The sequence below is a fragment of the Drosophila gunungcola genome, assembly GCF_025200985.1.
Source record: "Drosophila gunungcola strain Sukarami chromosome 3L unlocalized genomic scaffold, Dgunungcola_SK_2 000014F, whole genome shotgun sequence".
Lineage (NCBI taxonomy): Eukaryota > Metazoa > Arthropoda > Insecta > Diptera > Drosophilidae > Drosophila > Drosophila gunungcola.
This window is the reverse complement of record NW_026453182.1, coordinates 101,517-117,203: the sequence shown is the minus strand read 5'-3', so window position 1 is coordinate 117,203 and position 15,687 is coordinate 101,517. Positions and strand designations below refer to the sequence as shown.

The 15,687-nt window shown below is 41.8% G+C and overlaps 2 protein-coding genes across 4 annotated transcripts; one reads left to right on the top strand and one right to left on the bottom strand.

The window, feature by feature from the left end:
* Positions 1-1,539: 1,539 nt before the first annotated feature.
* LOC128260075 (protein commissureless 1) lies at positions 1,540-7,861 on the top strand. Its single transcript, XM_052992775.1, is given in 3 exon segments — positions 1,540-2,251; positions 6,926-7,322; positions 7,324-7,861. Coding segments are annotated over 3 exon segments (1,128 nt in total). The 5' UTR covers positions 1,540-1,734; the 3' UTR covers positions 7,538-7,861.
* Positions 7,862-10,467: 2,606 nt separating this feature from the next.
* On the bottom strand, positions 10,468-14,023 carry LOC128259939 (uncharacterized). Of its 3 annotated transcripts, XR_008268097.1 has the most exons (8): positions 13,893-14,023; positions 13,689-13,833; positions 13,500-13,631; positions 13,280-13,435; positions 12,998-13,229; positions 12,861-12,944; positions 12,535-12,713; positions 12,345-12,474 (listed from the first exon to the last, which is right to left on the bottom strand). XR_008268097.1 is itself a non-coding variant. In XM_052992578.1 (7 exons), the coding sequence occupies exons 2-7, from the start codon at positions 12,657-12,659 to the stop codon at positions 11,063-11,065; spliced, it is 1,314 nt and encodes a 437-aa protein (XP_052848538.1). In that variant the 5' UTR covers positions 12,660-12,713; positions 12,861-12,943; the 3' UTR covers positions 10,468-11,062. The 3 variants fall into 3 exon arrangements, 2 of the variants coding, with proteins under 2 accessions (XP_052848538.1, XP_052848537.1); XM_052992578.1 differs by lacking the exons at positions 12,998-13,229; positions 13,280-13,435; positions 13,500-13,631; positions 13,689-13,833; positions 13,893-14,023 and adding exons at positions 10,468-11,562; positions 11,619-11,874; positions 11,927-12,082; positions 12,142-12,273 and having other exon boundaries at positions 12,335-12,479; positions 12,861-12,943; XM_052992577.1 differs by lacking the exons at positions 12,861-12,944; positions 12,998-13,229; positions 13,280-13,435; ... (1 more) ...; positions 13,689-13,833; positions 13,893-14,023 and adding exons at positions 10,468-11,562; positions 11,619-11,874; positions 11,927-12,082; positions 12,142-12,273 and having other exon boundaries at positions 12,335-12,479; positions 12,535-12,800.
* Positions 14,024-15,687: the final 1,664 nt, after the last annotated feature.

The window sequence follows — 15,687 nt, the reverse complement described above, 5'->3', positions numbered from 1 at the left end:
TTTAAATACATTTCCTAACTACTCTATTTAAGCCATCCAATTTTATCTCCACTCCACACAAACACGCCTTGATTAAAATCGTTGCAGTTTAAACTTATGCTCAAGTTTAGAATTAGCCGAAAGCTAATTAACGATAAGCTCGGCTTGCTAAAGTGCAGTGCCGAAGTTTTCGGCGGCTAGGAAAAGTTTTTAATGCATTTATCGAGTGACTTTGGTCTCGAGCTAAGTGCTTATTATCGGGCATCTATTTCAATTTCCCCCGGAAACTACAAGGCAGCCGAAACTACGTGTAGTTGTCTGGGAATTACGTACTTTCCAGTCGCCTAACCCTGCCATTTCGACTGGCACCTAGCACTCACACACCGTGTGACCTTTCACCCAGGGCAGTTCAAAGGCAACTGCTCATTTTCAATTTCATTCTCTGGGACAGGGAAATGGGAAATTCTACTCGCCACAGAGAGAGAGAGAGAGAGACCGAGAGAGAGAGAGCGATAGAGAGGAATGCGCACGAGTCGAGAAGAAAATGGAGTGCGAGAAAAATTCCCTTTGAGTTTGACTCTCGATGAGCAAAACCGGTTTTGCGAGTGGGTTTTTCGAAAATCTTTGGAGTGAGTCCGGGGGAGCAATGCATTTGTTCCACTTTCTGAGCAGGATATTTTTTGGCACGTTTTTGTGTCGTCGGAGCCTTTTGTGCATTGAGTTTTTGCCACTGCCGGCTTATGGTCAACATGAGCTGAAATGAAGCGTGCTGCCGAATCGCCATCCTTTTATTTCATATTTTGCTCCTTTTTGGGGCAACAAAAACTGGCAGCAGCAGGAAGCATTGCGGTATCCTGACGCTCGAGGGACTCATAATGGTCGAGATTTTGAGTTTTAGTTACAGTTTTTGCTGTGGCAAATTTAAGGCTTGCAACTAGGTTACTTTAAAATGGCTGAAAGCTGTGCGAAATGTGTGTCATAATAGTAAATTCCACAGGAACCATCAGAACTTTAGCGCGCACCATAATTCTTCGTTTGATTTGATGCAAACTTCCAGCTCAAGCTTATCAAATGCCACAAAGTCCCTCGTTCCGTCTTTCATTAAAACCAGCAGGGAAACTGAAACTTTGCCGCAGAGCAATTTGTAGCAAAAACACAGGAACGAAAAGCGTTGGAAAAACTTTAAACAACGAACGTGACCGAGGTGAAGTTTTCCCTTCCCACCAGCGCCTTTTTTCCGGAATACGAATGTATAGTTTTTGGTCAAACTGGGTCAGCTTGGAGAGCAAAAACGAGCAGAAGGACGACAAACATTTAAAAACATGAAAGACATGCCAGAAATTGCACGCTTCTTTAGCCAAGGACTTGACTTGATTTCTTGAGTGCCTCGCCCACGACTCACTCGACTCACTCAAGAGAGTGCGACAGCCTCTCTCCTCTCCTCGAGAGATGAGTGAAATGGAATGGAATGAAGTGAAATTTCCCCGCAGCCCGTTGCCTGATTCTCAGCGACCCGATGTAGGCATTCTACTCCGCCAGCGAGCAGTCAGTCAACTTACAGCCGCTCCAGCAAACGGACGCACCGAAACAACGAGCGATAGAAACAAAACTGTGGAAAACCCGAAATCGAGCCCATGACTTATATATAGAGCCAGTCGATTTGTTTACGTGTCGTGACGCGAGTGCCAGCCAGCCTCTGTGTGTGCGTGTGCCAGACCCAAACAAAAGTTTTAGAAAATCAAACAGAAAATCACAATGATTAGCACCACGGATTACCCAGCGGTGGAGACCAGCACCGCCTCCGGCGAGGAGCTGTACGCGGAATACATTGCCGCACCGGCCAGCAGCATGAGTCCGGCTGCCATTGCCGAGCACCTGCAGCAGAACCAGATCACCTTCGAGATACCCAGTGCCCACGATCTGCGACACATCGACGCCCTCAACTCGTTCAATGCCCTGCTCCAGCGGATTGGCAATGCGGCGGTGACCTATGACCCCGCTCCGCCCAGCGGTTGGTCCCCAGACGGCAGCATCAGCACCGAACAGCTCTCCAAGTCGGTGGTGCTGGACCTCGCCGACCTGCGGGATCGGTCCGAGGAGGCCGGGGACTCCTCATCATCGTGGTTTAGCCAGATCTTCGGCGATGCGGACATGCATGTGATCATCAACTATCTGTGGATCGGAGTGGTCAGCTCGCTGGTCGTCCTGTCTCTGGTTTTCATCCTGTTCAGCTGCTACTTCTACAGGAAGTTCCGCACTTGGAAAAAATGCAGTAAGTTTTGGTCCACGCCACTCGTTTTACGCCCCCAAATGCCATACATCTGGCTTTTATGTCCCGACTTTAATCAAAATGTTTCGCCAAAGCCTTATCTCCGGCCATTTATTCAGCTGGCTAAACAATATAAAATGCAGAAACAGTATAGAACCGAAACAGATACAGAAACCGAAACAGGTCCCACCACCACCACCACCCATCAGTTGGGAGCTCTATGGAGCTCTATGGAGCTGTATGGCCGCAAAGCCTCATAAATTTTTTGGCGCGCTTCGAAATTGTCAGCCAGCCGTTTGCATCGTTCTGTTGTAATTTTAGATACACAAGTTTATTATGCCACAAAATATATGTGCCGCATATTTATAATATTAAATTGACTCGCCGTCGACTCCGCCCGAGGCATTGTGCCCCTTTTATGATAGCGATAATGTACGAGCTGGAGAATATGGCCGACCTCGACGACCCCTCTGCCCGAAAACAAAATTGTTGCCCCGAAATTTGTTGCTCTGCAGGCGAAAGGCGTGAAATTGTGCGTTGATATTTATATATATTTTTTGTGGGCCGAGGCGATAAAGAGCATAATATAATATAATAATGATGGACCATATCACTCAGCTGTGTAGCTAAAGTCGAGGGAAATCTGGCATAAATGTGGGAGATTGTAAATATCAAAGGGTTAGCTATACGAAACATTTTACTAATTTTGGCTGCCTCACACAGTTAGTAAATGTTTTTTTCTTAAATGTAGAAAATGGTGTAGGTGTAGCTCTAGCAATCACACACTAAATCCAAAATCAATCAAGTTTGACACAACTGTTATCAAAATCCCAACTAAAACCCCAGATTACCGCCACTCAACCCAATTCGGTGTAAATAGAGCCCATGTAAATATATATCTTATCTGCTCCAAACCTGTTGCACCTCTCAACGGGGCAAAACTGCTCCGAATCCCAAAAATAAATCATATGTTTAGGCACTTTACACATAATTACGGAGCCACAACAAAGAACCTAACTCATCCTAAACCGAACCGAACTGAACTGAACGAAGCCAAACGAACTGAAACGGAATTGAACGTAGGGGCAGGCTAAATAACCTACACAACTAACAAGACTCTGGCTCAAGTGTCAAACTTTTTGCAGACCAATTTAGCCAAATGATTTATTTAGGCCAGGCAGCAAGTGAAGGACTGGGGTCGAGCAAACTTTATTCCTCTTCCTGGGAGTACAACTTCTACTTGGGCCAAAGGGCCAAAGAGCCATGGGCCGTGGCCTTAAAGCCTGGCCAACTCAACTGTCAAACTGTCAATTTTGTGCTAACGAGCCTTAAAAACTTTGCCCTGCGATTACGACACGCGACCAAGAAGGGTGGATCCGACATCCCAGAAACACCATGCCAACTATATACGTGAAATATCAATTTGAGCGATATGTGTTGCCTGCTTTCGGGCGTCCAATGCGTCTAATTAGTTTCGTTAGTGTCGTGTTCTGTTTTTTTTTGTTTTTTTTTGTTTTATTTTTGTGTGCCTAGTCTTACGGCCCCTCCTGTACGGATCTGGCCTAGATAGATACCAAGTGGTCGCTGGGATAGGTGTAGGTTGCCAGGGGATACGGGGATATGGGGATTCCGGAAGTACGTGTGTCATTTATAATTAAGCAACTAGGCCCGAGCTCACTTCGGCTGTTGTGCATTTAATGCCAGCTACGTGGCGACTCGCAGTGTTTACCTTATAAATACTTAACGAGGCCCAAACACAAGAGTGTCTGGCCCAGTTGCCAGCCAGGCTTACACCTTATTTATTAAACTGTCACACACAGGCAATGGCAAACTTTCGGTCCTGGCTTTGGCTTGTTATCAATTAGTGCAGCGTACGACTGAATTTATTAACAGGGCGGAAGAAGTCCCTAAATTAAAGACAAGCAGCGGCAGCGGCAGCAGCAGCAGCAGCCACTGTTTATCATGTTGTATAGGTCCTGCATAATTCAGTTGCGTAAAAATGTAATTAAGCGTAGCTTATTTGGCCAAGACCAGAAAAAGTTGCTCTTTGCTGGTAGCAGCCCCAATAAATTTTTAATAGCTTTCACTGCGAGTGGCGCAGAAAAACTAGAAGCTGCTCTCTTTTTTGGCTGAGGAAAATATTTTAGTTGCTCTGGTTTTTTTTTTTTTGGCAAACTCAAATTGAGTGCTGTAATTAACCAAATTGTTTTGTTGCCGACCAGCGTTTAGTGGCATGGGAAGAGCATACATAATAGAGCTGGCAGCAGCAAAACTTTTAATGGCTGAGACTGCATTTTTTGGTCGAAAAATTGAAAAGCACAAATCGTATACCCACTTCAACAGCTGGCTTAATAACACTTGAAAGCAGCTTATATCCAATGATAATAATTATTAAATAAAAAGCTCTACTCAGCCCGATTGAAGCCACAAAAGTTCGGGAGTTTAAAAAATTAACAGACATTTATGGCAACAGAAAATAAAGCAACACAGTCTTTTCCATTTTGGCCAGTTTCGTTCGAGAGTGCCAGCTTATTGCGATGAATTTAAATTGTTGCATACATTTGGGCGCATCGACAACAGAAATGGGGGAAAAAGACAGGCTACAAATGCAAAAAAGAGGAAGGCAAAGTGCCAATGCAGCTGAAAAACAAAAGGCTCCAACCAACGACGTGCTAATTTTTTTTGCCAACAATACAGAGAGAAAAACAGAGAATGTTAGTTTTTTCAAGTAAAAGCAATAATAATAATTTCGGTTGAACCAAAGCAAAAGCTTCAGTTTTGACACCAATTTTTTTCTAAACAAATTTGAATTCGGTTCTTAATTCTAGTGCAGTTTTTTTTGCGTGCAGCAGCCACCTTTCCCCGATTTTTTGACTTTCTTTGCGGCCATCTGCAATGCTTGAAAAGACTGAGAGATTGAGGGGCTACCAGTTTCCAGGGGCGGCTGTTTGCTCAACACTTGCATAAAATATGAAGCCTGCAGCCTGTGTACGAGTGGGCCACGCCCCCTCCGTCCAGCGCCCTGTTTGCCGGCTGTCTATCAAACAGAGGGCGAGGAAAAACGGTAAACAAAAGTAAAAAAAGAGGAAACACAGAAACAGAGTCCTCATGTGGGGTGTCCTGGCCGAAAAAAAGGATATATGTATATATGTGCCACAGTTATAACAATAAATCAACAACTGCTGGCAGCCACTGTAACTGCTGACTGGTTCTGCTACCGCTGCGTTTTAATATTGTAATGCGCAAATTTTTCAACAGGCTTTACCCCCTACCGCAAACGCCGACCACCTTTCCTGCCTGCGCTGCGCTTTAATTGAAAAAAGCATTTTCGGGACCAGAGAATTTATGAAAAATAAAGCTGGAACAATTAAAAAAGTGCAGAGTTTTTTCAGCCAGCCATACAAATTAAATCGCACAAAAAACGTACGGGGACGATCCCCTATTTATTTATTGAATGCAGTTTAAATTGCATTTAATAACACTGAATACCTGAACTTTTTTTACGTTTCAACATATGTAAAGGGGCGAATTCTATTCGACGCAAATTATTGCTATATACATTTTTAATCAAGGCTGTAACTCAAAATACAACCAAATAAAATTCTTTGATGGCCTCGGCTTAGAGTGCGTGTGCATGGAAATTGCTATTTTCCAATCTTAATTTAACTCTACTTAATTTTAAACACAGACACACACAAACACACACACACACACACATGGCCAGCAGCTGCGGCATTATAAAAATTAAATGCTTTCTGCTGCCTACTTTCCGGGGCTGTCGAGCTTTTATTTCATTGCAGTTGGCAGAATTGGCGATGGTATGTGTCTGTGTGTGTGTTGTTGTTGTGTGATGGTATTTTATTTCATTCCATTTTGCCACGCGCGCACTTCCGGCATATTATTGCCTAGTTGTTGTTGTTATTGTTGTTGTTTGGGTGGCCGTCAGTCTGCCGTGAAGGAACTTCGCCTGTCCTGCCATCCTCGCCGGCATTTCCGGTCAGCACAAAACTTTCCGCTTCCCTTCATTTTTTTTGCCCACTTTTTGCAACTTTTTTTGTATATTTTTTTTCTTGCCTCTGCATTCGGCAAAGTTCAAGCGTTTGCGCCTTTACGCTAAATTGAATTTAATGCCACGGGCCCATCCTTCTACAAATGTCCTTTGACATGGACAAACAAAGTAATGACAGAGTCGAAACTTTGATGCCTGATTGGGAAGTACCCACTCCCAATTTCCGACACAGAAAGAAAACACTCAAAACGATGAGTTGGGGAATCTTGTAAAATAAATCTAGCAGGGGTATATATAATTAAACACAAATAAAATCAGATCAAATTCTTGTTTTGGTACCATAAATATATATTATATTCTTTTTTTTTAAAGAATTTGAAGTTCAATTGATTGTCTTTTCCTTTTCACAATATTTAACAACAATAATAGCTTTATACCATATTATTACTACATATTATAGTAAATTTTAGTACAGCGATTAATCTTAATATTCCTATTGAGAGAGAAAAGCTTATTAAATAAGTTTATGGGATTTAAATCTAGTTAAAATCAATTTAATGTTAATTAGATATACCTTAAGCCCCAGTAATTTCTCCCCGTGCTCCTTAACAATAGCAACTTTCTGCTGACAAACTCAACTAACAAACTCTGTTTTCTGTTTGTTGCAGATAAGGACATACGTGCCCAGATCCATGCGGCCAGCGACTCGTACTCCTCGCACCTGGTGGGCTGCGATGCCAGCCGACTGCTGCTGCACCAGCAGTTGCAGGGCCAGCATCCGCATCATCGGAACAACGAGGCGGGATTTTACCAAATCGAATCGCCGCCCTGCTACACAATTGCCACCGGACTGCCCAGCTACGATGAGGCACTGCATCACCAGCCCCGGCACTTTGCCTACGGCATGAAGTTCGTCTATCCCTCGCTGGCGGCCGTGCATCATCATCATCATCACCAGGCCGCCTGCATTTCCAACTGGGAGAAGGATGAGCGGCAGGAGCAGTCACTGAATAAGCTGCAAAAGTGCAAGCTGTCAACGGCAGTGCAGGAGGATAAAGCCGACTCCCTCCTCGTCCTCGTCCTCGTCCTCGTTCTCATCCTCCAACTCATTGCAAGCCACAGCAACGCCTGCCATTTGCATTAACATGCCGAATGGGCGACAACAGGAGAAGGAGCAGGATGAGGAGGATGATTCCGCTGTGGCAGTGGCACAAAGTTTGCAGCCGGCGGCGGCTGCCGACGATGATTGCGCCTCATTGGTCGTCGTTGTTGCCGCGTGATTGCCCAGCCAGGGGTCAGGGGTCAGGGGTTAAGGGGCTTGGGCGGGAGTAGCAGCCCAATTGCTTAGTCACTTGTAAATAGTTGCATCGTCTGCTAATGTTGTTTGCCCCCTGTAATAACATATATCTCTCAAATGCCCTCCCCCCCCTTAAGCAAATTTAGTTTCGTTTTTAGTTATCTGTTATATTATTGTATTATGCAAGACTGAGTATTATTTATTGTACTATGTATAAAACCGAATTGTCTATCGATTAAGTCCTAATATCTAAGCGAGAGTGGAAAAGAAAATATATAAAACACAAATGAACACATTGCAAACTAAATTGAAATTTTGGTTTTCGTTTTCTTATCAGTTTTTCAGTTCCGCCACATGCCAAAAACTAAAGTTCCTCGATTTTCAGTCCCATTGTTGACCTTGTGCACGAATCCTAATCCCTCAGATACTCGTATTTGGCCGAAGCAAATATCAGAAGCCATTTGGGGTTTTGGATTTGGTTTTGTTTTGAAATTATCTACGTGACTTGGATGCGGCTGGTCGAGATTAGGTCAGCAGAAGTGCACTGCAGCAGGGGAATTCCCCGGGAACGTGCAGTGCTGAAAGGATTGTTCAACGACCCTTTCAAGTGTTGCTTAAAAATCTGGCCAAATAATGAATTAAATGTAAAGAAGCTCAAGAGAATTGTCAGCTGGTTACAAGAACATGAGAAAAAATCAATCTGCCAGATAAAGATGTAAAACAGTTTAACGAATGGTGATCTTATTGCTTTAATAGTTCTGAGAAAAATATATCTTAAATTTCATTAAACTAAATTTCATGAAAGATAGCAAACGAAATCGTTCAAGAAAAGTGTGATTTAATTTTTAAGTATACATCACATTTCCAAATATTTAATTCTTATTTCTTCTTCCAAAAATTCCGCTTAAATTTCCAACATTAAAATCCTCCCCTGCAAATTGATTATCAACTAACAAACACAGACAGTTTCTTAATGTTGCAGTTACTACGATAAAATAGAAACATTAACTAGAGTTAAAACCTAAAGCTAAAGCTCACGAAAAAAAACCGAAATAAATATTGTCTACTACGCGGAGGAGAAAAGGAAGAAATTAAATATGCAAAAATATATATGAAAAGATATTACCAAACCAAAAGAAAGTCTTGAAAGTTTATTTGCAAGTCTGGGATTTCAGGTCCTGAGGCGATGAACCTAATTGGGCACACAGCACACTCAAAACCTAACAGCCAACAAAGCAGCACTAAAACACGAGTTAAAGTTTCGTGCGAGCATAAATAATTTCATGTCAAATTTGACACTTTTGTTGAAGCTTCTGCGTCTTTAATGCTGCAATTTGTATTCAAATGTACGATTTGTTGATGAGTCCAAGGGGCAGAGGCGAAGGGGCAGAAGGGGCAAAAGAGACAGAAGACGGACGGATACGGACGGAGGCACTGGCATGGCACATCAACATTCCATAACGCAACTGAGAAGTGAGCGAGGAGCTGCAAACACCAAACAGGGCCATAAATTATGTTATCGTGCATCGTGTATCTGGTTCAGGTCGCAGTCATGAGTGACTATGCCTCAAAACTGGGCAAAAGCAGGGGGATTCGGAATGGGATTGGGAATGGGACTGCCAACGGGATTGGGATTGGGATTGGGGATCGGGGATTGGGGGATTGGTGACTGAGGACTGCGGACTGCGGACTGCCGACTGGCACTGACATCAACACCAGCAGCTACATCCACAGAACTTGTGGCTCTGGGTCTCTGTTTGTCGTGGTCGTGCTTTGCGTTCTTGCCATGATTTGCCGAAATGCACAAAAAACACGGTCCAAGACAAAAAGTGTAAAGCTCTGGGTGGGTAAGCCGAATACGAGGTGCCCTAATGAATGGAAAAGGTGCAGGTAAGTAAATAACAATCAAAAAAGGTATGCTCTTGCCCTTCTGCAACTTGTTTGTTCCTTCTCTTTATGGAGACTGTTGTAAAATATAAACCCATGTTTTGTAAGAGCTTAGACAAATTAATTTATGAATTATTTTAAAGGGTTTGAAATTCAAAGATTTTAAAATGTATTTTCTATGTTGTTACTATTAAATAAAAACCGTTACTAAAAAGTTAAGCGAGATAAAAGTTAGAAGTGTTAAAGTATATACAGTAAAAATATTGCGAAGCTTTAAGTTATTTTTTTAACACAAAAAATACATTGTTTTTTTTTAATTTAAAACGCTTTTAAAGTAAAAGCATTGCAACGACTTTTAAATTTATGATAGATAAATAATAAAAACATAAAACAAATAAATAATAAATAAATATACAAAAAGTGATAAGGCCATCTCCCATTATAAAAATTATAAACTGTTGTAAAACAAACAAACTTCCTATAGAAGTAGGGATACCCTGCACTGGCGAACGCTCCCCAAAAGTTGCCATGACCCCACCAAGGTTAGCCAGGGTATGGAAGCTCCATGGGACAAAGGTGGGCGGAGTGGGAGTGGCAGTGGCTGCCCAACAGATAAGCGATATGCGGTCGGCATTCATACATGCCAGTACCTGTGTTATGTGCTATGTGTTACTACTGTACGGTGGGAGTATCCCAGTATCTACATTCCGGAGTACGGTACGTTTTTATGGGTACTGCACGTGTGTTGGCCGTAATTTGTTAAACGGTTTTTCTGATTTTTTTCCTTCGGCAGAGTTCATTGAACAGGTTGTTTTGGCCTGACTTTTCGGTCTACTCTTGTTTGCCCCATTTTGTGGGCGGCTCATAAATCTCGGAGACATTAATTTGTTTGTCACCTGTCGCACATGCGGTTGAATAAGATGTGTGGCCCTCTTAAATGAGTGCAATTAAATGCCTAATGACTCTGATGACTCTGATGACAATCGGCAAATCGGATTAAATTTATAGGGGAAAATAATTCATATATATTGTCTACGGCTTGCAATGCTTATATCAATACGTTTATGCTGTCATTCATTACAAGTTTCTCGTTGTCTGGATGGCTTATTGGCTTATAAGGCTCTCTTGTAACTAAAGGTTCAATCCAACGGCCAGTAATCTGCTGGCCCGATAGTTTTCTGATCTCATCTTCGCTAAGTTCCTCCCATTGCGGTGTGTATTCCATATTGACATCTGACAGTCCTTCTGAGAATTGCTGTTTAGTAAAGCCTTTCATTTCGTCGCCTAATAACTTGGGCTCTCTGATTTTGATTTGACTTTCTAGAGTTACCTTTGACCCTGGTAAGACATAACTATTTTGCATATTATCATTTGGCGGTGGATTTACCGTGACTACTTCTTTGGGAAGACTTAGCAATTCTTGGTTTCCATTTCGAATGTCACTTCTAGAATCAGTATTTGAGTAAGGGCTCTCTAAATCGGTTAGCTTTCCACGATTGCGGTCGAAAGGTGGTGCCTTGGGTATTATATATATGTTTGAAGAGTCGTCAGACTTGGGCATTTCTTAACTGTAGGACCATCGTTCGGCTGGTGTTCTGCCGAAGGAAAATCGATAGGTGGATTATCCAAGGCCAACTGCCAATTTTCCTTCGGCAGCACCAAACTCTAACCATGGTCCAGCATCCTCGTTGGTCGTTTGATGTACTATATCGCTTGACCCAACTGATTTCCCAAACTCTCTTGCATCGACGTCATCGTATGGCACCTCCCCATCGTCACTCTGTGTTATATATTCAGGATCCCAGTCATCAGGCTTACGATTTCCGTGGATTTCGTGATTTGGTTTTGGAACTTTGCTGCGGGCTCTTTCCCTATTCCCCCCTCCATAACTTGGTTTTCGATGGTAAACCGACCAATCGATGGTGGAATCCCGGTTATTTGGCCTGCGTCTATCCATGGGATCTATTTCATTAGGGTCCCGATGCCCATGTCCTCCTCGAGGTACTTTGTTTCCTCGACCTTTTGGAATCTGTGGATAATCATCGCCATCGGCATTATCTCCGTAATCTAAACTTGTAGTAAGCCAGGGTTCATCCTCCAAGGGTGGCCTTCTTGTTTGACCTACAAAGATAAGATTATAAGTTAACCATAAGAAAGAAAATATAAATATTTCTCACTGAAGCTTTTCACCCAATCGGAATTAATGTCCAGATTTCTATATACAACTCGGCTTTCATTCAAAACCGGAGACGGGGTAGAGGTTTCCATCCAGGAATCGGGCGTTATAGGTCTGTAATTGGACTGCCAGTAGAATGTCAGCCAGAAAATGATGAGAAAGTCATGGAATAGTATCAGAGAGGCCAGAAAAAAATCATTCAGGCGCATTTCAGCGAATCGGTTCCCATTGATAGTTTGGCCATGGTACATCACGAACTAAGGCATTTTAATTTCAACTAAAAACTTATGGAATTAAAGATATACCAACCGTTAAAATCGTTAGGGTTACACATAGTTCTACCACTAAATAGGCATACGGACTCGTTTGCCCGACAAGCAACTGAAATAATAGGACAAAACTGGCGATAATCAGGAAGAGAAATGCGATTATGAATAGAATTGCGATGTCTAGGGTAAGATCCATCTGAAATAAATTTAAATAGGCAGTTAGAAAATTACTAAAACTGTACAATTTTTGGTTACTTTCGCTGGTAGAAATGTTCCTATGAGCAGGAATAAAACAACCAGTATTAAGGCCACTGCAAAAAAGGTCAGAACATCTGCCCACCAACTCAGAGCGACAAGACCAAAAGTTGATATGACCTGAAGCTCTACCTGAAATGTGTAGATAATAATTATAACAAAATGTTCTATAACTCCAATTACAATCACTCACAATAATCAGTGCCACGAGAAAATTGAGACATGTGACGAAACGCAGATTCTCAACAAATATGAAGATTGCGAATATCAAGATGGCCAGTCCAAAGGTCACTAAACAGATGTAATATAGCGATCGGAATGTCCACCGTGCATCTTCACTAATGGAAGGTGTAATTGATTAAGGGCTGTATTGGTTTCAGTACATAAACTCACATGAAAACGATTACCAGCCACTGGATCAGGGCCAAGAGCAGCCACAGGAACAATAGGCCATAGGTCTTCACTGAAAACTTTCGTCGCGCCCTTCGATAAAAGCGCTGTTCCTCCGAGGCATACATCGTAACTCATGGGTCTGTTTTGTAAACTGCAAATTTGTCCACGATCACTAGTATCTAGAAAAGAAATATCCAAATCTTGAGGTTTGCGTTTAATATGGAGAACAATTTTAAAAGAAGTCACAAAACTAATGTGATTCGAAAAAAAAAACTTTTCCATTTGCCACTTTATTGTTCAATACATTTTTAGTTTAAAATGTTTACCTATTCAAGGTTGCCATTTATCATTAGCCCAATCATAACTGGTTTCGTTGCTTATTTCCCAGTCCTCGTCATCTGGCCTTAAATCTGTAATTTGATAATGTTTTCTATGAACTGCCCAACACTTGTGGCTCCCTTACCATATTCATAATCAGGATTAATGGGAGTTGTGCCATGTGATTGCTTGTTACTTGTCGACTTCCAAAAGAACTCATCGGATGTGAAATAGTTATGGTTAATCTGCCAGTAGAAAGTCATTGCGTACGTGATCAGAAACTCGTGGAAAAGAAACAAGGCGGCCAAGACAAAATCATCCAAACTCATCTGGATCAGTCGATCGCCATTAATTGTTTGCGCATGGAGCATGATGATCTTTCAACAGATTATTAGTGAAATAATATATGATGTCGATCAGAGCTTACCAATATCATCACTATGGTGAGAACAACCTCGAAGATCAGATAGGCATAGGGTATCATGTTGGCCATAAAGACATGGGCCACCATGAAATACAGCGAGACTGTGACAAATATGAAGCTCACGAGAAAAATCGGCGCTATATACTGAGTCAAATCCATCTAAGAGCATAATTACTTAATTCAATATGGCTATTATTTTTATTTTTATTTTTAATAGCGTTACCGTAAAAGAAAGATTACAGCCAATGACCAAGGCCCCAATCATTATGAGCACGCAGAAAAAGTAGTAGGCCAGCAGATCTGGAACCCAAGTTCGAGCAACTAGCACATGCATTGAAATTACATGCAGTTGCACCTAAAGGATATATATTTAATAAATGAAAGTGTTAAAAAATATACAAAATTAACTTACTATCAGAAAAGCCACAACCCAGCTGAAAATCTTTTTGCTGCGCACATTTTCATTAAAGACAAACATGCTAAAAAGTATGCCAGCCAGCGCAAAGGTGGCCGAGCAGTAAATCTCAAAGTCACGGAATATTTTACGAGTGAACTCCCTGTGAGAGCAAATATCAGGAAATACCTATACTATTGATTCCAGATGTAAAGTACCCACAGCAACGAGACAATGATCCACTGCACTAAAGCTAAGGCCAAAAAGACCGCAAGGGCTGTGTAAGTACGGCGGGCAAACCTTTTCCGTATCTGTCGAGACTCCTCCATATCTCCGAAAATGGTAATAGGAAGTTCGAAAGAAAGACCATTCCCGGCGAATTTGGCGCTTAAATTGGAGTTATTCAAAATGGCATACGAAATTTGGTTATATGTTAATCGTGATGGATTTGTGAGAGGTTGCTTTTATTAGTTAAAAGAAGCTCTAAGATAACAGCCCAAAAGCTGGCCCTCACAGAAAATAAAATAAAAGATTAAAAGTGTTCTGTCCGGTGTTTAAAGCATATAAAAGCAAATTTAGGAAGATTGGCAATCGAATACCTGAATCTAACTTCTAAGTAAAGCTTCTAAAGTAAACCTTAAAATTGAAAGAAAAATTGAAGGTTTAAATGCCAGTCGATGGGCTAATTATTACCATTGTTATAAGCAAAATACTCCGAGAACCCGGACTTTCATTTTTTGATTTGGATTTTATGAATATATATATTTTTTTATACATTTTTTTTAGCCACTTGGTTAAAAGGCGTCTCAGATGTAAAAGAAAACTGTTTTTATAATGCTGATCAAAAATAAATAAGACATTTCAACTTTTGGCAAACTTTGTAAATTTTTGCTTAAATAGAGAACCAATTAAAAGTGCTCTTTAACCTATTAAGGAATTCAATTACGAGCTCGATGAAGAATGGCACTCCATAAATAGTCCATTATTTACATTGAACTGTTTTTTTTTGTGGCAGAAATCAGAAAAAACATTTAATTTGATTTATTCCAACTCCAACAATAATTTACAAAAAACTATACATTGTTGGGATGGTGTTTATTAACTAACATAATATTTTCAAACTGTCAGCAATGCACTTCGCCCTGGGGCATTCCAATTTGCTTGAGTATCTCAAAGATACAGTTTGCCCTATCATTGTGTCAACCAACTTGCTCAGTTAACACACAGCTGTGACCTGGCCCCGATCTGCACTGTAGCTACAGTAAACACACGGTGGGACGGCCAAGCGACCAAGCGGCTAATGCGTAAAATCAACAAAAATTAACGGGGGGCAAACAAGGCGAGCACGGAGCCAAGGTTGAGAAATTTGTGCTCAGCTCGATGCAGCAAACAAATTTGCACTTGTTAGCTCGACTTTGGGTTCTGTTTTTTGTGTCTTGTGTGCTGCCAGCGGAGAAAATAGCGCAGAATATGCCAAAGCGACTGTCAACGGCAAGTGTTAAAAATGCCAGATAAATAATGCTGGAGCAGCCAGACAAGAGCCACAATGGCAAACAGACTCACTAATGAGCTGACTGCACTGTAAACTCAACTTTGCTGGCTGACATGCTGACATTCTGACAGATTCGGCTGAGGCATGTGCGTCACTTGCCAAATACACAAAAAGGTACAATTTGCATACTAAGCCCAGCCGCGCGTCACACGGTGCGTATGAGCGACGGCGAATAAAAATCATTTAGCGACACATTTGGCATATCAAAACGGCCTTAATGGCGTGTGGCATTCCCAATCAGCATCAGCCGTGTGTGCTTATGAGCTCCCGCCCAAAATAAAAATGAAAAAAAAGCGACTTGAGAAGCAGCTAACTGTCGCCGGGAAGCTCAACTATCTGACTGGCATGCAAAATTAATTACGGGCAGAAATTTATTTACGACGACGAAGAGGTTTCTTCCGCGCGCTGCGGCAGCCATAAAAGTTTTACGCTTTAGCCGAATTTAGGAGCCAGAAAACGGAGCCC

Excerpts from the sequence above, each read along its gene's own strand:
- LOC128259939 (XM_052992578.1), bottom strand. The coding sequence starts at position 12,659 with ATGTATGCCTCGGAGGAACAGCGCTTTTATCGAAGGGCGCGACGAAAG. Across the intron at positions 11,875-11,926 it reads TAACCCTAACGATTTTAACG|TTCGTGATGTACCATGGCCA; the intron begins GTTGGTATATCT and ends AAAATGCCTTAG. Across the intron at positions 11,563-11,618 it reads CGATTGGGTGAAAAGCTTCA|GTCAAACAAGAAGGCCACCC; the intron begins GTGAGAAATATT and ends TTATCTTTGTAG.